The sequence below is a fragment of the Mobula birostris genome, chromosome 18, assembly GCF_030028105.1.
Source record: "Mobula birostris isolate sMobBir1 chromosome 18, sMobBir1.hap1, whole genome shotgun sequence".
NCBI classification, from domain to species: Eukaryota; Metazoa; Chordata; class Chondrichthyes; order Myliobatiformes; family Myliobatidae; genus Mobula; species Mobula birostris.
In genome coordinates this window covers 56,489,049-56,516,109 of record NC_092387.1, presented here as the reverse complement: position 1 = coordinate 56,516,109, position 27,061 = coordinate 56,489,049, and the positions used below count along the sequence as shown (strand labels likewise).

The 27,061-nt window shown below is 43.7% G+C and overlaps 1 protein-coding gene across 3 annotated transcripts in view; it reads left to right on the top strand.

Moving 5' to 3' along the window:
• The window catches only part of LOC140212134 (uncharacterized), a 143,150-nt gene that overhangs the window by 65,927 nt on the left and 50,162 nt on the right, over window positions 1–27,061 (top strand). For all 3 annotated transcript variants that reach the window (XR_011889652.1, XM_072282733.1, XM_072282732.1), the window contains 11 exons: window positions 2,239–2,477; window positions 6,591–6,798; window positions 8,626–8,702; window positions 12,320–12,416; window positions 12,509–12,576; window positions 12,924–12,987; window positions 14,221–14,367; window positions 16,035–16,117; window positions 17,772–17,821; window positions 24,316–24,367; window positions 26,792–26,909. Coding sequence is in view for 2 of the 3 variants with exons in the window: in XM_072282733.1 (XP_072138834.1) it covers window positions 2,239–2,477; window positions 6,591–6,798; window positions 8,626–8,702; window positions 12,320–12,416; window positions 12,509–12,576; window positions 12,924–12,987; window positions 14,221–14,367; window positions 16,035–16,117; window positions 17,772–17,821; window positions 24,316–24,367; window positions 26,792–26,909 (1,203 nt within the window). In the remaining variant the exon portion in view is untranslated. The remainder of the gene's footprint in view (window positions 1–2,238; window positions 2,478–6,590; window positions 6,799–8,625; window positions 8,703–12,319; window positions 12,417–12,508; window positions 12,577–12,923; window positions 12,988–14,220; window positions 14,368–16,034; window positions 16,118–17,771; window positions 17,822–24,315; window positions 24,368–26,791; window positions 26,910–27,061) is intronic.

Here is a 27,061-nt window from a genome sequence, read left to right as displayed (position 1 = left end):
ATCCAGCCCAGTCCACCACAGGCAAAGCTCTCCCCCCGATTGAGCACATTTCCATGGAGTACTGCCATAAGAAAATAACATCTAGCATCAAAGAAGTTTGCCGTCTAGGCCATGCCCTCTTCTCACTACTACCATTGAGCAGGAGGTACAGGACCCTTAGTTCTGCAGCACCAGGTTCAGGAGCAGCTGTTGTGCAGAGGTAATTGGGAGTGCTTGTTCTTGAATCGTAAAAAGTTGGCTTGCAGGTACAACAGGTTATTAAGAAGGCAAACGGAATGTTGACCTTCATTGCTAGAGGGATTGAATTCAGTATCTCTTTTTTGAGGCACTGCCTTTTGAAGGTGTCCTGGATGCTGGGAGGCTGGTGCCCACGATGGAGTGGGCTGAGTTTACAACTTTCTGTGGCTTTTTCCAATCCTATAAGGTGACCGTTCTATATCAGACAGTGATGCAACCAGTTAGAATGCTCTCCAAGGTACATCTGTAGAGATTTGAGAGTGACTTTGGTGACATGCCAATTCTCCTCCAACTCCTCATGAAATGCAGCTGCTTTTGTGCCTCCTTCGTAAGTGCATCAATATGTTGGGCCCAGGATAGATCCCCAGGGATGATGACACCGAGGAACTTGAAACTGCTCATCCATTCCATACCTGCTGAGGATGGGTGTGTGTTCCTTTGACTTCCCCTTCCTGAAGTCAACAATCAATTCCTTGGTTTTACTGACAGTGAGTGCACGGTTGTTGCTACAACACCACTCAACCAGCTGATCTATCTCACTCCTGTGTACCTCCTCATCGACATCTGAAATTCCATAGACAATAGTTGTGTCACTGGCAACTATCAGGCCCTTGAACTGGTGTGGGTAACTTCACTCACCACAGCTCTGAACTAGTATGACAACCTACAGACTCACTTTCATGGACTCTTTACAACTTGTGTTCTCAGTATTATTCTTTTAATTTGCATAATTTGTCTTCTTTTCCACATTCATTGTTTGTCAGTCTTTGTCAATGATAACTTCCATCCATTCAGCAGTCTCTTTGACCCCTACCATTATGCAGGAAGTACCACAGAATTAGGACAAGGACCGTTAAGATGGGAAGCAGCTTCTTCCCCCAGGCTTTGAGACTAGTGAACTCCCTGCCACCACCCAGATCTTTCCACGTATGAAACACCAGTAGCAATATACTGTTTACTTTTTAAACTTGTGGCATAAATTCACATTATTATTTGTGGTAATATTACTTCATTTTATGTGTTGTGTGTGAATTATACGTACTGTGTTGTGAACCTTGGTTCGGATGAATGTTGTTTCATTTAGCAGTATACATATACACAGTTGAGATGACAATAAACTTCAATTTAATGTTCATGTATAGCTTTTCATCAATTCTATTGTATTTCTTTACTTTGCCTGGAAGATAATGTAGAATATGGTAATGGATGCATACTTTGATAATAAATGTTACTTTGACTTTGACTCCTTAGTTAGAATTGAGTGAAAGGTGTTTTTCTGTATGACTTTATGACTCTACTGTAAATCTTTCTCTCATGTAGTAGCTTAGGTAACCAAATGACAGTATGGACAGTGGGGTAATCAATGAATTTACTAGATGTCTCCATAACTTCAGTCTCTCTTCCACCCATCCAAGATGTTAATCAGGAGCGCTGCGTATACAGGACTCATTGGATCGTTACAGATCCCTCCCATCCGTCTGTCAATCTCTTGGACCCCCTACCATCAGACAGGAGGTACTGTAGCGTTAGAGCAGGGACCTTTAGGAAGGGAAGCAGGTTCTTTTCCCAGGACGTAATACTGCTGAACTCCCTGCCATCACCAAGATCTCATCACGTATGAAGCGCCAGTAGCATTATACTATTTACTTTTGAACGTGTGTTATAAATGCGTCTTATACTGAACGTCAATCTTCTGGAATATATTTTATTATTTGTTAATATATTTGCAGTAATATTACTTTTATGTGTTGTGTGTGAGTTATATGTACTGTGTTGTGCACCTTGGTCTGGAGGAACATTGTTTTGTTTGGTGGTGTACATCTGTACAGTTGAATGACAATAAACCTGATCTTGAACTTAAGATAGTTTCCTCTTGTTTGCTTGTACCCTAGGGTCTGTGCTGTCAGGTCTTCTCCCTCTCTGTTGCTGTCTCCCATTGTTCATTCTGTGTTCAGCTGGGTGAGAGTCAGTGACCGTTTACCGCACTGTTTCAATTTCCAGGTGAATGAGAGGCTCACTGCTGAGCTGGGCGAGTTGCGGCAGACGCTGGGGCTGCGTCAGGAGCAGCTCCATCATCTGGAAGCCGAGAGGAAGATCCTGAACAATCAGATAGAGGCCCTGGAAAATGAGCGGGCTCAGCTGGTCAGCGAGAAGGAGACGCTGCTGACTGCTGTACAGGCAGACGTCAAAGCCCATGATGACGAGGTTAAGGCTCTAAGGGAACACTGTGAAGAGCTCAGGTAAAAGGAGATCACAAACAATAAGACATAGGAACAGAATTAAGCCATTTGGCCCACCTTTACCATTTGATCATGGCTGGTTTACTTTCCCCCTCAACCCCATTCTTCACGTAACTTTTGTTGCCCTTTTAATCAAGAACTTATCAACAACCACTTTAATTATACCCAATAACTTTGCCTCCACGGCCACCTGCGCCAATGAATTTCAAAGATTCACCACCTGATGGTTAAAGAAGTTTCTCTTCAACTCTGGTTTTAAATAGATGTCCCTCTATTCTAAGGCTGTGTCCTCTAGTACTAGACTCCCCCACTATAGGCAACATCCTCTCCATGTCCACTCTATCCAAGCCTTTTAATATTCGGTAGGTTTCAATGAGATTCCCCTCATTGAAATTCCTCCTCATCTCTGCTATAAAGGGACGCCCTTGTATTCTGAGACTGTGCTGTCTGGTCCTAGACTCTCCCTCTATTAAAAACATTGTCTCCATGTCCACCTTGTCCAGGCCTTTCGATATTCATAAGTTTTAATGAGATACCCCCTCATTCTTCTGAATTCCAATGCGTGCGGATCCAGAGCCAAAGAAACGCTCCTCATACGTTAACCCTGTCATTCCTAGGATCATTCTCGTGAACCTCCTCTGGACCCTCTCCAATGCCAGCACATCCTTTCTTCAATAGGGGGCCCAAAACTGCTCACAATAGTCCAAAGAGCAAAGGCATGTACCTGGAGTTTCCAAAACATTACATTAAGAGTTAGATTCGGAGTCTGAGTGTTGGAGAAATACAGAAACAGCCCTTCAGCCCAACTCATCCATGTCTTTTAATTGTTGTTATTGTTCCCACCTCAACCACTTCATCTGGCAGCCTGTTCCTTATACTTTCCACCCTCTGTGTGATAAAATTGTTGTCAGCTTCCTATTAATTCTCTGCTCTTTCATTTTAAAACTATGCCCTCTAGTTCTCCATCCCTGGGAAAAAGACCTTGCGCATTCACCCTATCCCTCATTATTTTATTGATTTATTTTATGTTATTTATTTAGGCCTTCCAGCCCCTCGAGCCACTCCGCCCAGCAGCCCACAACAAACCTGATTGACCCTCATCTATTAGAATGAGACATAGGAGATACAGGACAATTTACAATGACCAATTAGCTCACTAGCCAGTATGTCTTTAGACTGTGGAGTAAACCTGGAGGAAACCCATGCACACACGGGAAAAACATACAAATTTCTTACAGCGGACACAGGAACTGAACTCCGAACTCCAGCGCCCTAAGCTGTAATAGTTTTGCACTAACTGCTACTCTACCATATTTCCCCCAGTTATTTCATTTCACTTCCCTGAGGTGGATTGTTCTCCTGCATATTATCTCTACAGTGTAGGTAAATGGTGGCTATGGGGGTGTGGGGAGATTATTAAAAAGTGGGGTGTGTACTTGATAGTCAGCATAGCCTCAGTGAACAGAAGGGCTTTCCTATGCTGTGATTCTGACCTAACTTCCCAAGCCTCAATCATCAGTTTTCCATGACAATCTACTACCTTCTGGAGTAGTTCGAAGTACTTATATGTCGCCATATACCCTGAGATTCATTTTCTTGCAGGCATTTACAGTAGAATAAAGGAATACAATATCACTAATGAAAAACTGCACACAAAGACTGACAAGCAGCCAGTATGCAAACACAAAAAATGAATAAGTAAACAACATTATCGTAATAAGTCGGGAATTCCAAAGACTTGCAACCTTTTGTGGAAAGGAATGTCCTTATCAACGAACACTTTCTGTTGAGAACATGTTGTCTTCTGCAAGAATCTCCAACCTGTGGAACTTGTTCTTTGGTATTTACAAAGTGAAATTGGCTTTCATGCTTCTAATCAATTCGTGTTAGGTCTGGACCAGACAAGCATTTCAGATTATCTTGTCCATACTGCACCAACCACCACCGCTGGGCTATAAAAGTGCAGGAGCTCAATTTAAAATGACCCCATGTTATTTAGTTTTGAGAAAGGCACAACTTTTATTGACAGCATCAGGCAGGTGAGTCGCAAGTGATTGAGTAGGGGAGGTCACTCATTTCACAGGAAGCTGAAAGGCTGGGAGTGAAGGCGCCGAGGAGTGACCTTATTAAGGGTTATAAAATCACAAAACGCAGAGATAACATCAGTGAGGCCTAATTTGGAATATTGTGTGCAGGTTTAGTCACCTATCTATGAGAAAGACATCAATGAGATTGAAAGAGTATGGAGAAAATTTACCAGGGTGTTGCCAAGTCATGAGAACTTGAGTTATAGAGAATCTTTGAATAGGTTATGAGTTTATTCAGTGGAGCCTAGGAGAATGAAGGGAGGTTTGATAGAGGTATACAAAATTATGAGGGGTATGGATACGGTAAATCCAGACAGGCTTTTTCCCTCAGGTTGGGTGACACCAGAACTAGTGGTCATAGGTGAAGGGTGAAAGGTGAAATAGTTAAGGGGAACCTGGGGAGGAACCTCTTCACTCAGAGGGTGGTGAGAATACGGAGCGAGCTGCCAGCAGAAGTGGTGGATGCAGGTTTGATTTCAGCACTTAAGAGAAAGTTGGGTAAGTACATGGATGGGAGGGAAGTGGAGAGTTATGGTCCAGGTACAGGTCAATGGGACTAGGCAGAATAATGGTTTGGAACAGTCTAGATGGGCCAAAAAGCCTATTTCTGTTCTATGACTCTGTAAAGTGGATGGTCAAAATCCTTTGCACAGAGTAGGGAATCCGAAACTGGAGGACCTAGGTTTAAGGTGAAATAGGAAAGAGTTAAAGGGGATCTGAGTTATGCCAGTCTCCATGCTGTATAATTTTGACTCTAATTGATATTGAAAATAGAAACCACAGTAACTTCCAGTTGAGGCCATAAGACCATAAGACAGAGGAGCAGAATTAGGCCATCTGGTCCATTGAGCCTGCTCTGCCGTTTAATCATAACTGATTTACTATCCCCCTCAACCCCATTCTCCTGCCTTCTCCCCATAACTTTTGACATCCTTACTAATAATGAACCTATCAACCTCTGCTATAAATACACACAAATTCCATAGGTTCATCACCCTCTAGCTAAAGAAATTCCTCCTCATCTCTGTTATAAAGTGATGTCCTTGTATTCTGAGGCTGTGCCCTCTGGTCCTAGAGGTTCCCCCACAGTAGGAAACATCCTCTCCCTGTCTACTCTGTCCAGCCCTTTCAATATTTGATCGGTTTCAATGAGATCCCCCCTCATTCTTCTAAACTCCAGTGAGCACATGTTCAGTGCCATCAAACGCAGGAAAAGCAGGAAAATTCTTCGAGTAGTGGTGCCACGGTAGCGTATTGGGTATCGCAACGTTATTACAGCTCAGAGTGTCGGAGTTCAAAGGTTCAAAGGTACAATTTAATGTCAGAGAAATGTATACAATATACATCCTGAAATGCTTTTTCTTCACAACCATCCATGAAAACAGGGGAGTGCCCCAAGAAAGAATGACAGTTAAATGTTAGAACCCCAAAGTTCCCCCCCTCCACTCCCCTCCCTCCTACGCGTAAGTGGCAACAAGCAACAACCCGTCTCCCTCCACTGGCAAAAATAAAGTGCACCCGCTTTCAATTCCAGCATCCTCTGTAAGGAGTTTGCACATCCTCAGCATGGAATGTGTGGGTTTCCTCCCATAATCCAAAGAAGTACTGGTTAGTAGGTTAATTGGTCATTGTAAACTATCCCCGTGATTAGGCTAGGATTAAATCGAGGGGCTGATGGGCAGTATAGCATGAAGGGCTGGAAGGGCGTATTCTGTGCTGTATCTATAAATAAATAGATGGATAGATAGATAAATAACTAAATAAATAGTGCTGTGCGTGGAAGGTGATCATGTATAAGTTATTTGCATAAAGCAATCTCACTCTTGAGTAGTATGGTCAACAGGCATGATTGTCAGTAATTCTCCCATTGTGCTCACAATGTCACTAAGTTATGACCATTAATAGGAATCCCTTAAGCTGTGCTGAGTATCAGTCGACAATGGCCATTGACTGTCTCTTTCACCACACCGACGACTCTAATCTTCACTGAACCTTGTTCATTAACACTGATGTGCTTCCTCTCCAGGGTTTCCGAGGCCCAGCTCAGAGAGCGCAGCAAGTGCCTGGAGACAGAGCTACAGCTGAAGGCTGAAGAGCTCGCCATGGTAACCCTGGAGCAGGGTGAAGTTGCTCAGCAGTGGAAGGAGAAGTGGCAGGAAACTGCCTGTGCACTCAAAGCCAAGGAGAAAGAGCTCCAGCTGGCAGCTGTGAAACAACTGACCAAGAAGGAGAAGGTACGAGCTTTTATCAGGGAGACAGAAGTCAGCATGGGGCTTGAGAAACAATTTGTCTTAGTGATAGCAATGGTATGCACCATTTTATTTTCTCAGGAGATGGGAACCATTTTGGCAAGGTTGACATTTAATGTCCACCTCTAATTGCTCTTGAGAAGATGGTGGTAAAAATTCTCCTTCAGACCCTACAATCCATGTGGCAAGTGTGCTCCCACTTTGATATGGGGCAGTATGGAATCAGGGTTCTTTGAAAATGGGACTCTCAGAAACCAAGCGATCTGCTGACCCATTTCCATTTTTGCTCTGGAATTGGATTTATATATTAGTCTAGACCAGTGATTCCCAAATGATTTTGGCTCCCAGACCACATCACTTGTGCCACCCTCTCCCTTTCCAGCCGTTCCTCCTCCCACCAACAACAAAAAGCATCGGCACCCGCCACCGAGCACTCAAGCGTGAGCAAAGCAACAGCAAAGACACAGACTTGTAGTTACCCCAAAGACTTCGCGTTTCACCCGGTATTCGACATACCACAGGCGCTCTCTCTCCCTAATAAGGGAGAAAGAGGTGTCTCCATTTTCGCAGCGAGTAGGGAGACATAACAAACAACTCGCTGGTTTACAATGTTAAAAGTCCATTTGTCACTTTTTTCAAGTTCTGTGCCCAAAGATCTGAGCACACAGCTGTAGGTATTCCGACTCCCCTGATGACACACGGGTCTCCTGCCATGACACCAACCTTTGATCCGTCCGTCTCCAGAGCCCCGAGATCCTAGGCTTATAAAGCCAAGCCGGACTCTTAGAGTGAGCCCTTGGCATGCCGAACAACGGCCAGTTATGAAACCCCGAGAATGGGTCCCATTCCCGCAGAGAACCGTAGTCAGCATGTAACTTCAGGACAGGGTCTTCAAAAGGCCCTGAGAGGGAAAAATAAAGATATTAAAGATGGAAATAGAGTTGTTTCCGAAGATGCAAGGAGTCACTGTTTAGTGTCATCATCACTACACTCTTCCTCCTCCCTATAAGTTGAAGAGAGGGTGGGAAAGTGATGGATTGAACAAAGGGAACATCTGTGAAACGAGAAATAGAGTCAATATTTAAGATTGGTGGTCCTTGATCATTATTGGGAACAATTAGCTTTGTTTCTTTCTCCACAGATGCTGCCCAACCTACTGAGTAGCTCCACCATTTAAAGCTTTTATTTTAGATTTTAGTACTTAACTGAATAAATAAAAATAAATCTGTGATTAGAGAGCAACTATTCTGATTATTTCCTTTTAGAGATGTAATTGAGGTGTATAATATTAATAGTGACTCTTCACTTTGACCTTTCCTCCATAAGCTGTACCTGCAGGGCAGGAAGGCAGGATCAGGCTGGGTAGTTTCCTAACCAATAAAGACATGATAGCTTCTACTGCTATAAATTTTCTCTGATTTAGTCCATGGCAGACAGGTAAGGAGAACAAGTTCCCATTCCTGAAAGGCACAAAGGAAACTGATGATGCTAGTTTGGTAGTTTCATCATTACCAGCATTATCTTTGCAACTCCACGTTATACTATGAATTAAATCCCCAGCGGTCTTAGTGGGATTTGAATTTATATTTTTAGGATAATAGTGCCACTGCCATGTGGCCTCTCTCGGTCAGAAACAACTGTTTAACACCAGCATTAAAACTTGTAGATAACTGCCCATCATACGTAACTCAGGGTTTTGAACTTGCAGATTGGTAATCCATCAATTCCGCTAACATATAGTAATCTGTTAAGGTAATGGAATGTTTTGAATCCCTGTCTGGTTTTCTGATGATTCTCTCTTCCCTGCTGCAGGCTGAGTTGCTGGGAGATTGTGAAATCTTTGCGGCAGATTTGGAAGAGCTGATTGAGTTAAGGACTGCGTTGGCCAGGTAGGAGAAAGCTAACCTCCTGATGTTCTTACATCACAATGAATGTTCTGGCACCTCTGCGCTGTGATAATAATGATCTCAGTCTTTGCAATTACAAGAATAGAAAGGTTTATGTATGACAAATGTTTGGTGGCTTTGGGTCTGTATTTGCTGGAGTTGCTGAAGAATGAGGGGGATTCATTGAAACTTATTAACTATTGAAAGGCCTGTATAGAGTGGATATGAAGAGATTAGGACAATAGGGCACAACCTCAGAATACAATGATGTCCCTCGGGATGAGGAGGAATTTCTTTAGCTGGAGGGTGGTGAATCTGTGGAATTCATTTCCACATTCAGCGGTGAAGGCCAGGTCATTGAGTATATTTAAAATGGAGGTTGAATAATAAGGGTGTCAAAGGTTACAGGGAGAATGTAAGAGAATGGAGTTGAGGGGGAAACTAAATCAGCCATGATTGAATGGCGGAGTGGATTCGGTGGGTCAAATGGCCTAATTCTGTTCCTATGTCTTCTGGTCAATCATGTTCCAATCATAGCACAGAAACAGGAATTTGGCACAATTTGTATTCCAAATGAGCCAACAATATTCCTTTCTCCATTCCATCTAAGAAAAGGGGGTTTGGATAATCCATAGAGATGGCCATTTATATATCCAAAGGGGAACGGAACATATTATTTACATTTTTGCCAGTATTTATTTTTATATGTATATTCTTATTGCTGTTCATAGTAATTTTTAGTGTACTTTTTGCACTGTACTGCTGCTGCAAAAACAAAACATTTCGTGCCAGTGATAACAAACCTGATTTTGATTCTAGTTTAGATCTATTTCTAACCTGTGACTGTGTACCTGTAAAAGCTATGAACTTGAACTTGAGCGAGTAGGACCATTGTCTCACAGCTCCAGTGATTGGGTTCAATTTGCATACACCTTTGCATGTTCTCCCTGTGACAACCTGGGTTTCCTCGGGTGCGCATCCCAGAGATAGGCGGGTTGATAGGTCAATTGGCTGCTGTAAATGGCCCCTTGTGTGTGGGGAGGGTAGAATCTGATGGGAATGTGGGGAGAAGACGATCAGATTGATGTCACATTAATGTGAATGGGTGGTTCATGGGCATCACAGACTCAGTGGGCTAAATGGCCTACTTTATGCTGCTTGAACCTGGGATTGGGGAGAATTGTTGGTTTACTGGTGTCACAGTTATAACAATAATATTGTTGGATGTAGTCTTGCATTGTCTATTATGTTTCTTTGATTTACTGAGTATGCCCGCAAGAAAACAAATGTCAGGGGTGTATCTGGGGACATATATGTACTCTGATAATATATTTACTTCGAACTTTGAACATAAACTGAGGTACAGTGAAACACTTTGATTTTTATGCCATCCCCACTGATCATTTCATCACATCACATTCAGGTAGTACCAGGGAAAATCAATAATAAGAGAGTGCAGAATAAAGTGCTGCATTTAGAGGAAAAGTGCAGTGGAGGCGGATAATAAGATGCAAGGCCACAACAAGGTAGATTGTGAGGTCGAGAGTCCACCTTATTGCACTTGGTGACCATTAAAAAGTAGTTTAGAATCTGTTCTTGAGACTGTTCTGCAAGCTACATACAAAATTTCTAAATATATCTCCTTTGAATTACTCTCACTGCAATCTGCAGCACGTAATTTTACTTTAAGCAATGTACTTTGACTTCAGGAAGAGGAAACCAGAGGTCCATGAGCCTGTCCTCATAGGGGGATGGGAAGTGGTGAGGGTCAGCACTTTTAAATTCCTCAGTGTTATCATTTCAGAGGACCTGTCCTGGGCCCAGCGTGTAAGGGCAATTATGAAGAAAGCACGGCAGCGCCTCTACTTCCTTAGAAGTTTGCGAAGATTTGACATGACATCTAAAACTTTGACAAACTTCTACAGATGTGTGGTGGAGGGTATATTGACTGACTGCATCACAGCCTGGTATGGAAACATCAATATCCTTGAGTGGAAAATCCTACAAAATATACTGGATATGGCCCAGTCCATCACAAGTAAAGCCCTCCCCACCATTGAGCATATCTACATGGAGTATATCGCCAGAAAGCAGCATCTGTCATCAGGGTCACCCATCACCTAGTGCCATCAGGAAGAAGGTACAGGAGCCTCAGGACATATATCACTTGTTCAGGAACAATTATTACCCCTCAATCATCAGGCTCTTGAACCAAAGGGGATGACTTCACTCAATTTCATTGAACTGTTCCCACAACCTATGGACTCACTTTCAACGACTCTTCATCTCACGTTTTCGATATTTATTGATAATTTATTATTTGTATATTTTACCTCTCTATTTGCACCGTTTGTTGGCTTTTGCAAACCAGTTGGTGCAGACTTTCATTGATTCTATTATGGTTATGGGATTTATTGAGTATGCCCAGAAGAAAATGAATCTCAAGGTTGCTTATCAATGAGTCTTTGATTATAAAATGGGATTTGGGCAAGTGACGGATGGTCAGTGTGGAAAGCTTTTTTGGTGAATTTAGACCTTGATTCAGGAAAGCTAGAGGAATCATGTTGGCATGAAGGGATGGGCCTTATTTCCTCTTGATGTGCACAGGGTGGTTGTCACATTACCCTCTGCAGACACAGCATGGAATACTACAGCACAGTACTGGCCCTTCGTCCCATTAAGTTGTGTAAACTGTATAACCTACTCTATGATCAAACTAACCGTCCTCTCCAACATTGCCCTCCCTTTATCTCTCATCCATGCACCTATCTAAGAGTCTGTTAAATGTCCCCCTACTGACACCCCTGGCAGGGGTTCCACACTACCCCCCACTCTGTGTAAAAAACACTAACCTCTGTCATCTTCCCCATACTTCTAATTACCTCAAAATTATGTCCCCTCATATTAACAATTTTTGCTCTGGAAAACAGCTACTGTCTGTTCACTCAATCTATACCTCTTGCCACCTTGTACACCTCTATCATGTCACTTCTCATCTTCTTTCACTCTAAAGGGAAAAGCCCTTCAATCTATCCTCATAAAACAGGCTCTCTAATCCAGGCAGAGACTTACTGGGACCCACTCTAGGGACAGTAATTGGAATTGGTTTATTATTGTCACGTCCTGAGGTACAGTGAAAAGCTTGTCTTGCACACGCTTCATACAGATCAAATCATTACACAGTGCATTGAGGTCAAACAATAACAATACAGAATAAAATGAGAAAAACATGCATAAAGTGCTGGAGGAACTCAGCAGGCCTGGTAGCTTCTATGGAGAAGAATAAATAGTTGCCATTTTGGGCTGAGACTCTTCATCAGGACTGGAAAGGATGCAGAAACCAGAATACAAAGGTGGTGAGTGGGGGTTGCGTACAAGCTGGCAGGTGAAAGGTGAGACCAGGTGAGGGGGGAGGGAGGTGGGGGAGGGGGCGATGAAGTAAGGAGCTGGGAGGTGGTAGGTGAAAAATGTGAAGGCCTGAGGGAGAAGTAATGTGATAGGAGAGGGATGAAAGAGGAGGAAGAGGGGCAGCAGATGATAGGCAGAGGGTCACTGCACCCTCCCTGAGAGTGTGAAGCGTTACTCTAATACATCTCACCAAGTGCTCTTCCTGGCCTCAGGGTGAATGCGGAGAAGGCACAGCTCAAGCGGCAGCAAGAGGAGAGCGGACGTGTTATTGACCTGCTCCAACTGCAGAAAGACATCAGCAGCGACTCGGTAAGTCGGTCACCACCCGTCCTGTCGGGGAGCTGAGGCAATGTGGGGTGCTGAAACCCTAGTGCTACATCGACTCTTTCCGTTTTCCCCAGAAACTGCGAGGTTCCTCCAAGTTCTCCAGGAGTTTAGAGAGTGTCCAAGCTGAGCTACAGAAATATCGGTAAGTGTTCAGGAACCCTGCATACTCCATGTGAGCTCTGTGTGTCTGAGACTCTCTATTATTCTCCCCCAGTCTCTCTGACTCTGTCTCTGTCCCCCTGTCTCTCTCAGTCTCTCTGTCTGTCTGTCTCTCTCTTTATCTCTGTCTTTCTCAGTATCTCTCTGTCTCTCTGTGTCTGTTTTTCTCTCTCTATCTCTCTGTCTCTCTCTCTCTCTCTCTCTCTCTCTCTCTCTCTTTCTTTTGTTTCTGTCTCTGCTGCATCATTTTGAATGATGGGCAGGGCTATCGGTGAGCAAATGAAGGAAGTGGAAGAGAAACTCATTAACGTTCCTCTTGTTTTCAAACAGCAACCAGATTCATGGACTTGAGAAGGAGAAGGGGGAGATGGAAATGGAATTGAAGAAACTTAAGGTACATCCTTTTGGCTAACCTATTGCAGATATCCTGAACACAATGTCCTCATTAGACTTGGAATGGGTGAACTGACTTTCTGAGATCTCACAATTGAATAATTTGAATAACTTTATTAAATAATTTTAATAAAACTCAATAGTTGTACAAGTTGAAGTCCCTGTTTTCTTGAATGTATAAAGCGGTTGAAGCAGTTTTGTGTGAGGGAAAGGTTGCCATGATTTGTTTTCACAACTATGACTTATTACCTCAGACACCCCATTCTTATTATTGGTATTGGTTTATTATTGTCACTGGTTTAATATTGTCACATGTACAGTGAACAGCTTTTGTTTTGCATGCCATCTGGACACGTCTTACCATACATAAGTACATCTCACTTTACTTGGGCGTTTAGCTGCCAGTGAAGCATAAGCCATCGATGACGTTCCGTCTCCATCGTCCTCTGAAGTCACTGGTATGGTTGGAGTTCATCAATGCCTCTGCAGTCCATTGCACCCACTGTACAGGGGGCTGGCCTATACAGCTTCACCAGAGCCTCGTTGGCTAGCCTTACCCATTTCCACCTCTCACAATGGGGAGGTAGGGTTGGACTTTGAGAGGCACATAAGAACGTTGAGGAAGTAAAATGACAACAGGATGCAGAATTGAGTGTAGCAGTTGCAGAGAAAGTGCATGAGCCATGGTGATGTAGATTGTGAGGTCAAGGGTCCATCTTATTGTACAAGGAGAGCATTCAATAGTCTTAATATTGATAGGATAATTCTCTCCTTGAGCCTGGTGGTTCATGCCCTCATGCTTTTGTACCTTTTGGCTGATGGGGGGGGTGCAGAGAGAGAATGGTCTGGGTGAGTGGGGTCTTTGATTATGCTGGCTGCTTTTGTGAGGCAGTGGGAAGTGTAAACAGAGTCGATGGAGGGGAGGCTGGTTTGCATGATGTATTACCTATCCAGGTGGAAATGGCAAGATGCCATCTGTTGGGCAGGACTGGTATTGTAGGCTGGTGTGGGTGAATTCCCAATCTGTGTCAGTTTCTTTCCCACTCCACCCCCCAACCTGCTGGACCCTGAGAGCTTCCACTCTCCACCTAAAGCTCTTAAACTGGTCCTTGTACCAGGAATCTATGGTCTGTTAGACTTGGCTTGGCATGGTGCCAACTCCACGTGCCTCCCTGCCTCACCACCGGTTTGCTCCCTGACGCAGCTTCTCATGAAAAATCTTGGATGTTCTCAGCTGCAGGGTGGCACTCTGGTCCGGGTGGAGCTTGACGCCTGCAGGCAGGAGCTGGAGCTGGAGCGGAGCAGGAGCCAGAAGCTACAACATCAGCTCGATGAGTTGAAGAGGACCAGCCAACCCTTGGAGCAGTGCCAAGTGAATCAGGTATGTAACCGGTCTACCATCTGTCACCTCACCCAGCTCTCCTCAGTCATAATCATCATCATACAGCACAGAAATAGGCCCTTCAGCCCAACTTGTCCATGCCAACCAAGATGTCCCTCGAAACTAATCCCATTAGCCCATGTTTGGTCCATATCCCTCTATACCAGGGGTTCCCAACCTTTTTTATGCCAGGGACCAATACCTTTAAGCAAGGGGTCCACGAACCCCAGGTTGGGAAACCAATTCTATCTTTGTACTGTCCATATCCATGAAATATCCATTCTGTTAAATATCTCTTACAGTTTTATTGTACCTGCCTCAACCACCCTCCTCTGGGAGCTCATTCCATGTACCATCCACTCACCCTGTAGAACACATTGCTCCTCAGGTTCCTATTAAATCTCTTCCTTCGCACCATAATCCTACCCCCCCCCAGTTCTTGGCTTCTCAACCTGGGAAAAAGACTGTGCTTTCACCGTATGTAAGCCCCTCATGATTTTATATGCTCAGTCCCTAATGCTCCAAGTAATAAAGTCTTACAGAATCATAAGACTATAGCAGAATGCTTATGGATTACTTACAGTACCCGTAATTCAATATCATGCGCTTATTGTGGTGTATAAAATCACGAGGGATATAGATAAGGTGGATGTTCATAGTCTTTTTCCCAGGGTGATTGATTAATGAGTGGTTGTCCATCGTATACTATAACGACCATTAGATTTGTCCAGCCTTCCTGTTGGTGAACTGCATGCAGAAACCTGTGTGGGAGAGTTTCTAAAGTTGTACTGGGGCAGTTCCACTCAGTCAATCTCGGAAGTCTGGGTCCGGTGGTATGAGTAGTCATCACAACTGAGGTCTTCCTCGGTTGCGGTAGATGACCATGACTTCTTCTGTGCCTGGTCATGTCCTTCGCTCTCCATGAAGCGTTGCAGAACCGCCCTCGTGGCCATTGGATCTCCTGTAGATCTCATCCGCCCCGTCCGCCGGAGCTGACCGCATGCTAGGACAGGCATGTCCCAATCTTACCGGAGTATGGGGCCTGCCAGCCACCTTCACCTGCCTGGTGAAGCAGTGTGGCCACTGTCACGTGCAAGCGGTTAATTGGAGCCGCAGGTGAGAGCTGAGTGTCTGATTGGGAATAAAGGTGAATGAGCTGCCCCAGAATGGACACAACTAGCCCCTTCACCAGGGGTACTACCCCTCCCTGGATACCCCATACATCCTGGGCAGGGGATTCCAAACCTACAGAGCAGAAGTTGAGATGAGAGGGGAAAAGTTTTAAAGGGACCTGAGGGGCAACTTTTTCCACAGAAGATGGTGGGTGTCTGCCATTAAGTTGTATACAGGTACAATTATACTGTATGTGTTTAAATGATATTTAGCCAGGTACATGGATAGAAAAAGACTTAAAGGGATATGGGCCAAATACGGGCCAATGGGATTAGCTTGGATGAACATCTTGGTTGATGTGGTCGAGTTGAACCGAAGGCCTTGTTTCCAAGTTATAGAAATTATCACTCATGAGACTAAATATAATGAGGCCAAATTAAGGCATCCTCGGCCCCTTCCCTAGTTCCCTGTCTCCCTGCCTCGCTGTTTCTCTCCCTGGCTCTCACCACCCTCCACAGAAACGAGAGGATAACCGAATCGAATTCCTTTTGCAGGCAACAGTGTCACACAAGATGCAGAGCAGGCAGAGTGAACAGCCAGTGGAGGATTGTTGTCAGCAGGAAACTAGGTCCAACAAGTTAGTTTTAAAACTTTATATTTAAAACTTTGTCTCCATTGTGTATGTGTGTGTGTTAGTTCCCCCTTTCTTCCTGCCTTTTAAATGTTAGAGCATAGCCCAGTTGTGATTGTTGTCCAAGGTCTGATTGCACATTGATATAGGTAAATGATACAATGATACTAATGATACAAAACCTCAAAAAAGCCACAGTTGTTTGCTCATAAGACATAAGAGCAGAATTAGGCCATCCATTCCATTGAGCCTGTTCCCCCGTCCCATCATGGCTGATTTATTTTCCCTCTCAACTCCATTGTCCTGCCTTCTCCCTGTAACCTTTAACATTTTTACTAATCAAGAACCTATCAAGCTTTGACAAACTTCTGTATATTCACAATTAAGAGTGTCCTAATTGGTGGCCAAAAAGAGCAATTCATGTGGAGCTGCTCCCCTAGCTTCATTTCACAACTCTGCAAACAAATTCTTAACCCTTCAGATGCTTCAATGGCTCCCTCTATAAATGCAAAGATGTCATGCTGAGGCTTTGTAAGACATTGGTTGGACTGCACTAGGATTATTGTGAGCAGTTTTGGGCTCCGTCTCTAAGAAGGGATGTACTGACACTGGAGAGGGTCCAGAGGAGGTTCATGAGAATGATTCTGGGAATGAAAGGGTTAACATGTGAGCAGTGTTTGATGGCTCTGGGCCTGTACTGTATAGAAGAATGAGGGGGAATTTCATTGAAACCTTTTGAATATTGAAAGACCTAGATAGAGTGGATTTGGAGAGGGTATGTCCTATAGCGGGAGAGTCTATGACCAGAGACATAGAGTATTGGAGATTATATAAAGCTTAGGAAAGTTAACCTACAAGAAAAATAAGAATTCTGCCAACAGCTGTTTCAGTCTGTGTCTCATGGTTTTTGATCCAATGAATATTTCCATCTATTAAGCATACACCTGTGATAACTTACAGATCAGATTCATTCATTACCTCCTCTGTTGCTAGGACATCTTCTCCAGTCTACCTCCTCCCTCATTCTTGGAATTATTTTAGTAAATGTCTCTTGCATTCTCTGCAAAGCTTCACATTTTTCTGGAACAGTGGTACTCACAACTGGGAACAGTACCCCATCTGTGCCAAATCCAGTGTTCAGTAAACATTGGTTGTGACTTCCTCATCTTGAAAAATTCTCTGCTGTTTCAGTCGATCTCTTGATTCACTTGAAACCTTCGGGAATTAGGTATATTCTTTCCATTGGAGCGCGGAATGAACAGTTCTACAAATATTAACATTCAGACAGTTGCCTTTCAAAGCACCAGTGTGTGTCCAAATATTCATTCAAGTTTGTAGAGACTGTCTGTCTCTGCCTCTCTCTCTGACTCTGTCTGTCTCTCTCTGCTTCTCTCTGTCTCACTCTATCCACCTCTCTTTGTCTGTCTCTCTGTATCTGTCTGACTGTTTTTCCCATCTTTATCCTTTTACCTTCCTTCTTCTTATCTTTTTTATCTCTACTGAGTCTCGATTTCCCCCGTCAATCCATTTATTTTTACTGTCAACGTACTCCATCTTCCACTTCTCCTCCTCTTTCCTCCTCCCTTCCCCTTCCCACAGCCATCACTCTTGTTCTCGCATTGTTTCACACACATTACTAATCTTGCTTTTGTTTTGCCAGTGATAAGAATCAAGAAGACTCACCCGATCACCTCTCCTTAAAGCTTGAAGGTAATAATTTTAGACTTTTTATGATAATTAACTGAGCTTTTAAAATATATATTGTCCACTGTTTAATTAAAAGAAAATATGCAAGGAATGAGGAAAAGGGTGTCTAACTGAGGTTGATAGACTTTGACGATGTTTGTTCACAACTGACATCAGCTGTCAGTTATGACAATAACCTGTTTTCGAAGTTTGTGGAAAAACTAAGTGGGATTGTGAGTCAGGAGGGAGGTGTAGAGAGGCTGCAACAGCTTGGACCTCAGCTGAACGAATGAGCAGAAAGAATATAAGGTGGGAAAATATATAGTAGGCAGCCGTCGATCCCAGGGAGTCATGGGTTTGAGCCTCTGGTGGACTGTGTCTTCTCCAGGGTGCAAGCCTGGGCGGGAAGATTTGAAGAACCAGTTGTTGTCCATGCAGTGGGTACCCCTCTCCACGCCACTGATGTAGTCCAAGGGATGGGCAAGTGCCGATACAGCTTGGTTCCAGTGTTGTCGCAGAGGTTGCAAGAGTGAAGTTGTAAACAACATCAAACTGCCTTGGGAACCCCGGCTCCAGATTTCTTCCTTGGGGTTTACTCCCGAAGCTTTTCCCATGGGTGTGTATGGCCGCAAGGCAGCAGAGGTTTAAAATCAGAGCTCTCTTTCTCCGGCAAAATATAAGGTCGTCCAATTTGGTACATGAAACAGAAAAATGAGCACAGTGAGAGACTGGGAAATATTAACATTGATAGTGTCTGAAGCATCCTTCTACACTTCTCTGAAAGTTAAAATCCAGGTGCAGTAAGCAATTAGAAAAGCATTTGTAACTGATCTTTATTCCAGGAAGATTAGAGGGCAGGAGTAAAGAGACTAAAACACAAGAGTGTCTGCAGATGCTGGAAAAAGAGGGTTTTTTTTAGTAACCCCAAAACATAAAACGAATTGAAAGAAAAACACGGAGCGGGAAATAACTTGTGTATGTTTAGTTTTTACTTTCAGTGAGGCGTGCACTTATTACGTGGTGGCGTGATGATGTATGCCATTCACATACTTTTATATATAACCCATAATGAATTATGTAAACAACAAACATGCTTAATCAAACAATATATTTACAACATAACCTAAATATTACTGAAATATTGAATTACATAACACAGAGCAACACACACAAAATGCTGGCGGAACTCAGAAGGTCAGGCAGCATCTATGGAGGAGAATAAACAGTTAACATTTTAGGTCGATGTCCTTCATCAGGACTGGAAAGTAAGAGGACAGAAACCAGAATAAGAATGTGGGGCGGGGGGAAAGAGTACAAGTTGGCAGGTGATAGGTGAGACCAGGTAAGGGGGAAGGTGTGTGTGCGGGACAGAGGGGATGAAGTAAAAAGCTGGGAGCTGATTGGTAGAAGAGGTAAAGGACCACAATTATAAAGGGAAGTATTTGACCTCATCTTGGGTACAGTACAGTTTAGCTCATCTTAACTTTGCAGATATACTTTCCAAGCACAGTGAAAGCTCACCAGAATACTTTTAGGGATGGGGGTGTGTTACGTATGGATATATGGAGTCGACTGGGCCTGTAGTCTTGAAAGTTTAGAAGAAGGAGTGATCACATTGAAGCTTCTTACAGGGCATTTATAGTTTATTTAGAGATAAGGCACAGTAACAGGCCCTTCTGGTCCAATGAGCCCACACTACCCAATTGAAATTGAAATATCTTTATTGTCATTGCATAGTACAATTTGTCATGCACCAATACAGCGAAAATGAGTTTGCAACTCTCGTACTCAATGCTGTAAAACAACAAATAAAATAAATAAACAATAAATAAAATCAAGTAACCAGCCAGTGCAAGCAATGTCCAGCAGTACAAAAGCACAACTCAGATGCGTGACAGCCAGAAAACCAGTATTAAAGTAGCAATATAATAAACTTATGGATGATGCTTGATCGATTGGTTCAGAGCAATTATAGCTCTGGGGAAAAAGCTATTTTTCAGTCTAGAAGTGCGGGCATAGAAAATCTCATGATGTCTGCCAGATGGAAGAAGTTCAAACAGATGATTGCATGGGTGTGTATTGTCCTTACAGATGCTTGTAGCTTTCCTTAGGCAGGAGGTATATAAAATTTTGAGTGGCATACACAAGATGCATGGTTACAGTCTTTTTCCCAATGTAGGGGAGTCTAGAACTGGAGGGAATAAGTTGAAAGTGAGAGGGGATAGTTTAAAAAAAAAGATCTGAGGGGTAACTTATTCACCGAAGGTGTTGAGACTCAGTACTGTGCACAAACGGCTAGGGTGCCTAAGAATTTTGTGCAGGACTGTAGTAATTTTATGTATTGATCTGTACTGCAGCTGCAAAAAAAAAACAAATTTCATGAAATAAGTGAGTGATAATGAACCTGATGCTGATACGGGTCTGTATTGTGGACTGAGAGTGGGAAGCGGGCAGGGAAAGGGGAATCATGGTGAGAAAAGGGGAAGGGAGAGGGGAGAGAGTGGGAAGCACCAGAGAGACATTCTGTAATGATTAATAGACCAATTGTTTGGAATTAAATCACCCTGCCTGGTGTCTCAGAGCTGGATGTGTCTGCACCCATTCTATCCCCCACCCTGGCACTCCTTCTTTGCCCCTCCCCTCCCCTCAGTGCTCCACCCTCACCATTCCCAACATCTTTTCTCCCGCCAGATTCAAGGACTCACTCTCTGCTCCACACTGACAAATACAGGACTGTGCAACCGTCTTAGTCACCCTAACTATTTATATTTGCCTAAGACTTTTGCACAGTACTGTATATGCAGTGAGATAGGTACAATTACTACGTTTAGACATTTGGATAGGCGCATGGACATAAAAGATTTAGAGAGATAGGGAAGCAATGCAGGCAAAAGTGACTGGCTCTGATAGAAATCTTTGTCATCACGGAAGAGTTGGACCAAAAGACCTGCTTTTGTGCCGAATTACACTGAGTCTACCTGTTGCAGTGTCTTCCACTGTCACTAGGTGGCAGCAGCAGCCCAACTTTCTTTGATATAAACTGGATTTGAGAATCACAAAGACAAGAGATTGACCAAATGCTGGAAATCAGGAGCCCCCACACACAAAATGCTGGAGGAACTCAGCGGGTCAGGCAGCAGCTATTGAGGGGAATAAACAGTTGACATTTTGCCAAAAACACTGACTGTTTATTTCCCTCTATGGGATTTGAGAATTCCTGCTTCATGTTCCTCTTTTCTTTTTGCCGTTATTTCTATAGTTAAAGAAAATCTGAAATATACACTCAGTGACCATGTTATCAGACACCTCCTGTATGAAATAAAATGACCACTGAGTGTAAGTTTGTGGCCTTCTGTTGCTGTAACCCATCCTCTTCGAGGTTCTGTGTTCAGAGATGCTCTTCTGCACACCACTGTGGTAACATGTGGTTATTTGAGTTACTGTCACCTTCCTGTCTGCTTGAACCAGTCAGGCCATTCTCATCTGACCTCTCTCATTAATGAGGTGTCTTCACACGCAAGACAGCCGCTCGCTAGATTTTTTTTTGTTTTTCGCATCATTCTCTGTAAACTCCACAAACTGTTGTGCATGAAAATCCCAGGAAATAGGCAGTTTCTAAGATAATCAACTACCCTGTCTGGCACCAACAATCATTCCATAGTCAAAGTCACTTGGATCACGTTTCTTCCCCATTCTGAGTTTGGTCTGAAAAGCAACTGAACCTCTTGACCATGTCTGCATGCTTTAATGCATTGAGTTGCTGCCACATGATTGGCTGATTAGATATTTGCATTAACGAGCAGACATACAGGTGTAGCCAAAAAAGTGGCTATTGAGCTTATATTTAAACCACTTCAAAATCACTCCTCACTTTGGGAGTTGAACACAAAATCACTCCTCACTTTGGGAGTTGAACACACAATCACTCCTCACTTTGGGAGTTGAACACACAATCACTCCTCACTTTGGGAGTTGAACAGACAATCACTCCTCACTTTGGGAGTTGAACAGATGCTATAGCTGTTTGCAAGGGTAGTGCATCAACAGCTATTGCTTTGGGTCAAGAGGGACAAGTCAAAATGCGTCAGCCTCCTGAGGAGATAGAGGCGTTTGGCCAGGACAGGCTATTGATGTTCACTCTGAGAAATTTGCGGCTCTCAACCTCAGCATTGTCAACGTACACAAGAGCGTCTACACCCCCACCTCCCCTGGTCAATGACCAGCTTCAAGAGAAAGGCGGTTGCTGTGACACCATGTCACTATCTCCTTCCTGTACTCTTACTCATCATATGGCCCAGTACGGCGATGTCATCTGCAAACTTGTCGAGTTAGAGCAGAATCTGGCCGTGTACAGGGAGAAGAGTATGGGGCTAAGTACAAATGGTGGCACAGTAGCATAATGATTAGCACAACACTTTACAGTACAGAAAATCCGGGTTCAATTCCTGCCACTGCCAGCAATGAGTTTGTACGTTCTTCCCATGACTGCACGTGTTCCCTCCGGGTGTTCTGGTTTCCTCCCACAGTCCAAAGACGTACCAGTTGGTAGTTAATTGGTCACTGTAAATTGCTCTGTGATTAGGCTAGGGTTCAATCAGGGAATTGCTGGGAGGCCCGGCTCAAAGGGCCAGAAGATCCCATTTTGCACTGTATCATGATATCTAGACAAATAGATAGATCGATAAACAAAGAAATTAATAAAGTGTAAGGAAGTCATGTTGCAACTTTATAACGCTTTGATTAGACCACACTCTGAATGGTCTCCCCATTACAGGAAGAATGTGGAGGGTTTTGAAAGAGCTTTACCAGGATGCTGCCTGGATTAGAGTGTTTGAGCTGTAAGGAGAGGCAAGACAAACTTGGGTTGTTTTCCCTGGGGCTTCATAGATTGAGGGGAGATCTATTAGGTGTTTACCAAATTATGAGAGGCAAAGAAAGGGTAGATGGTCAGAATCTATCTCCTAGGGTAGAGATGTAAAATACTGGAGGACATGTATCTAATGTGAGAACAGGAACGTGTAAGGGATGTGCAAGACAGGTTGAGAGAGTGGTAGGTAGCTGGAACAAGCTATCAGATGCAGTGGTGGAAGTAGATACAGTAGTGGTCTTTAACAGGCTTTTAGACACATGAAAATGTATAGAACGGGGGAAATAGATTATGTACTGACAGCAGAGATTGGATAGGTAATGGATAGTAGGGATGTGGAGGGCTATGGTCCCGGTGCAGGTCAGTGGGAGTAAGCGGTTTAAATGGATTCAGCATGGACTAGATGGGCCGAAGGTCCTGTTTCTGTGCTGTGCTTCTCTATCACTCTAATTAAATTTTGCAAAGGGACCAACACAAAATGCTAGAGGAACTCAGCAGGTCAGGCTGATCTATGGAGAGGAATAACTCGTCAAAGTTTCAGGCTGAGATCTTCTATCAGCACCAAAACATCGACTGATCATTCCTCTTCATAGATGTTGCCTCACTCAGTGAGTTCCTTCAGTGTTCTGTGTTTGTCTCTCTGGATTTTCAGCACCCGTAGAATCTCTTGTTTTTATCCCACAATTGAAACAATGAAAGCAACTTTACCCACAGGCTATTGTTTCAAAGAGCTTGCTGTGTGCATATTGGCAGTTGTGATTCCTACATTACAAGACCATCGAATGTATTTTAAAGAGACATCACTGACTTGTGAAAGATGATCTAGGAATATGAGACTGCCTTATATTTTCTCTTGATCTCCAGAACAGTGAACAAACATAGAGCTGGGTAACAGCCTGCGGGGGATGAAAGGAAATCAGACAACTTCAATATTTGGGAACCACTTCATCTTCCAGACAGAAATCTTGTCCTTGCTGAGAGAGACCAGCAGCAGTCGTATCACATAGTCTTCCTATTACTCTGCCTGTTTCTTCAGCTCCTTTTCTTTCTGCCTAGTCTCCTTTTCCCCTTCTCTCTCTCTCTCATTCTGCTTTGCCTTCTCTCTCCTTTCTCCCCCTCCCTCCCTCTCTCTCTCTCCCCCTCTTCCCCTCCCCCTTCCCCTCTCTCCCCTTCTTTCCCCCCACTCTCCCCTCACTCTCCCTCCCCCTCTCTCTCTCATTCCCTCTCTCGCTCACTCTCTCTCCCTCTCACTCCCCCTCTCTCCCTCTCCCCTCTCTCCCTCCCCCCCCTCCCCCTTTCTCACTCTCTCCCCCTCCATCCTGCCTGTATACCCCTTCCCTATCTGTTGTGAAAACCGATCAGTGTGTGGGTTTTGTCTAAACTTAAAAACCTTTTTGCTGCTTTGAGCTGCAGGATGTGCTTTGCATTAAAGTGCAAAGGAGATGCTCTTTATCTTTGCCCAATTCCTGACAGTCAGTAGACTCCAGAAATGCGATGTTGCTTTGAACTGCTGTGTACAAAGTGGTTGCTGTTAATTCTGATTGGTGTCATGGTCCAACAGAACAACATTTGTGATTCCTTCATTTTGCTGGCTTCTCTGTCACAGTTCGGTACTGTAACTGAAATATTGTCTCTTTGTATTATTTTGCAGACAATGAGGAGCCAGATTGTCAGCTTCCCAACCAGGGGCCCCCTTTAAACAGGTACCAGTGCTGCTTTACACACTTCATTCGCAGAACTCAGAACAGCAGAACACAGGAACAGGCCCTTCAGCCCATCATGTCATACTGTCACAGAATGATACAGCACAGACACAGGCCCCTCAGCCCATCTAATCCATGCTGACCACAGTGTTTCATCAAAACTAGTCCAATTTGCCCGTGTTTGGCCGATGACCTTCTAAACCTTTCCAATCAATTCAATTCAATCCACATATCTGCCCAACTGGCTTTTAAACATTGTTATTGTAGCTGCCTCAACCACTTACTCGATGTTCATTCCATATGCACGCCAACTTTTGCATACAAGTAAGTAAGTTGCCCCCACTCCCTCCATGTTCCAAGTCCTTCACACCTTAAACCCGTCCCTCTACTCCTGAGGGAAAAGATTATGTGCATTCACCCTCTCTATGCCCTCATGATTTTATACACCTCCCAGTCTCTGACATTCTATGAAATAAAGTCCTAGTACAGCGGAGGCAAACCTTTTTAGGAGCATCTGCCCAAATTGGTGATAATCTTCTAAAAAAATTCTCTCGCGTGCCATGGTAGTTTTGAGCAGAGGTGATCATTATTTGATGAATTAGTAACAATAATTATGGATTTTTTAAAGGAAAAATTATGTATTCATTGTTTTATTATTAATAAAAGTATAACAGAGCCAAATTGAAATAAAAGAAGCATTTTAGAAAACCTGTTGAAAATTATTACTATTAATATTTTTTAAAAGACTATTGAAAAATAAGTATTCATGAAGGTGCTCAACTGCCTTCAGTATTTACCGTTATCATCCAGTGTTCCCTCAGAAGGACAGCAAAGAAAATGCAAGCAGAGTGAAGCCAATTGCAATTGGCCCAACCGTTTACTATCCAAATACTGATGTGGATGCCAGGTTGATGAGGATTTCAAAACTTATCGTCCAGTGTCACGCGCTCTTGCAACTGTCTGGTTGGTGCCAAGCTAGGAACTCAGCAGGACAGGCAGCATCTATGGAAATTAATAAACAGTCGATGTTTATTAAGAGACAGAAATGGAAGGAGGAAGGTGTCAGAAAATAGTTGGGGGAAGGGAAGGAGGCTAGTTAGAAGCTGATGGGTGGAGCCAGGTGGGTGGGAAAGGTAAAGGACTGGAGAAGAAGAAATCTGATAGGAGAGGAGAGTAGACGATAGGAGGAAGGAAAGCAGGATGTATCTTTTTATCACGGGAGGGGTTTAAAGAATTGAAGAGTGGCATTGCGTCCCGCAAGCCAGAACATTTTTTTGCATGCTGTCTTGTGCTGTAGGTTTATTACCCCCGTACCTAGCCTGTCCATCTTCTCCCTGTAGCTCAGTCCTGGCAGCGTCCGTATAAAACTTTTCTACATTCTTTGCATTTTACTGACAACTTTCCTATTGCAGGGCGACTAAAACTGAATGTAATACTCCAACTGCAGCCTCACCAGCATGATCGCCCAACCTTTATACTCAATGCCTCGACTTATGAAAGCCATGGTGTCAAAAAGCTTCTTTACCACCCTTGTTACCTGTGGCTCCACTTTTGGGAAAGCTTGTTCTTACACTCCAGAATCCCTCTCTTCTACAACACTCACCAGGACCCTGGCATTCACTGTGAAATTCTTACCAGGGTTTGACTTTCCAAAACATAACACCTCACACTTATCTGAATTCAACTTCATTTGCCATTCATCAACCCACTTACTCAGCTGATCGAGATCCCAGTGTAATATTTGATAACCTTCTTTGTGGTCCACTATGCTAACTATTTTAGTGTCACCTGCAAACTTACTAACCTTGAGCACTCTTATGCAAATTGTTGATGTGATGTCAGACAGCAATGTCCCTGGCGCCAACCCCTGAGATACATCACTAGCCACAGACCTCCATTTGGAGAAACAGCCTTCTGTTACCACCCTCTGCTTTCTCCACCAAGCCAAATGTGTAACCAATTAGCCAGCTCAAGTGTGGCTGTACCAGATTTTCATAGGGCTGAATGAAATTTCTTAAGACGAATGCTCTGGCCAACGAAGGTGGCCTGCCATACTCCAACTTTATTGATCTATCTACGTATGCAGCCACTTTCGAGGAGATATGAACTTGGATCCCAAGGTCTCTCACTATAACAAAATAGTTTTTTTTCTCTCAGTATCAGAAGTCAATTCCTCACACTTGGCCGTGTCTCACCACACGAACAAGCCTCAGTACACCAAGCATTCCTCACCCCTCATTCCCTGTCTTACCCACAATCCTCTGCTGTTGTCCCTGGCACCACATTTTGCTGCTCTTAAAATCTTCTGGTGAAGAAGAGAGTGAGGACAGATATATCGCCACGTTGTTGAATGTTATTTCGTTTAAATGTGCCCACTTGTTCCCAAACCTCAAGTGCACTCCCTACATTTGTCTAAATGTACAGTGGCGACGAGCTCCTGACACACGACCTGGTGAAGCAAATATCTTCCCTGCAGCAAGACCTCCGGGACTCCAAGACCACCCAGCGGCAGCAGAACGCGATCATACGAGGCCTGAGAGAGGTCAGTGAGTGACAACGGTGAAACGTTGGGGAGGGGCGGGGGCTGACATCTCGACACCCTTGGGTTAGTCAAATCCTGCGTACCTAGGCTGAAACACAGTCTACGCTATTCGCACATTTGTTGTAGCTGATGGATCAACGATGGCAGTTTAA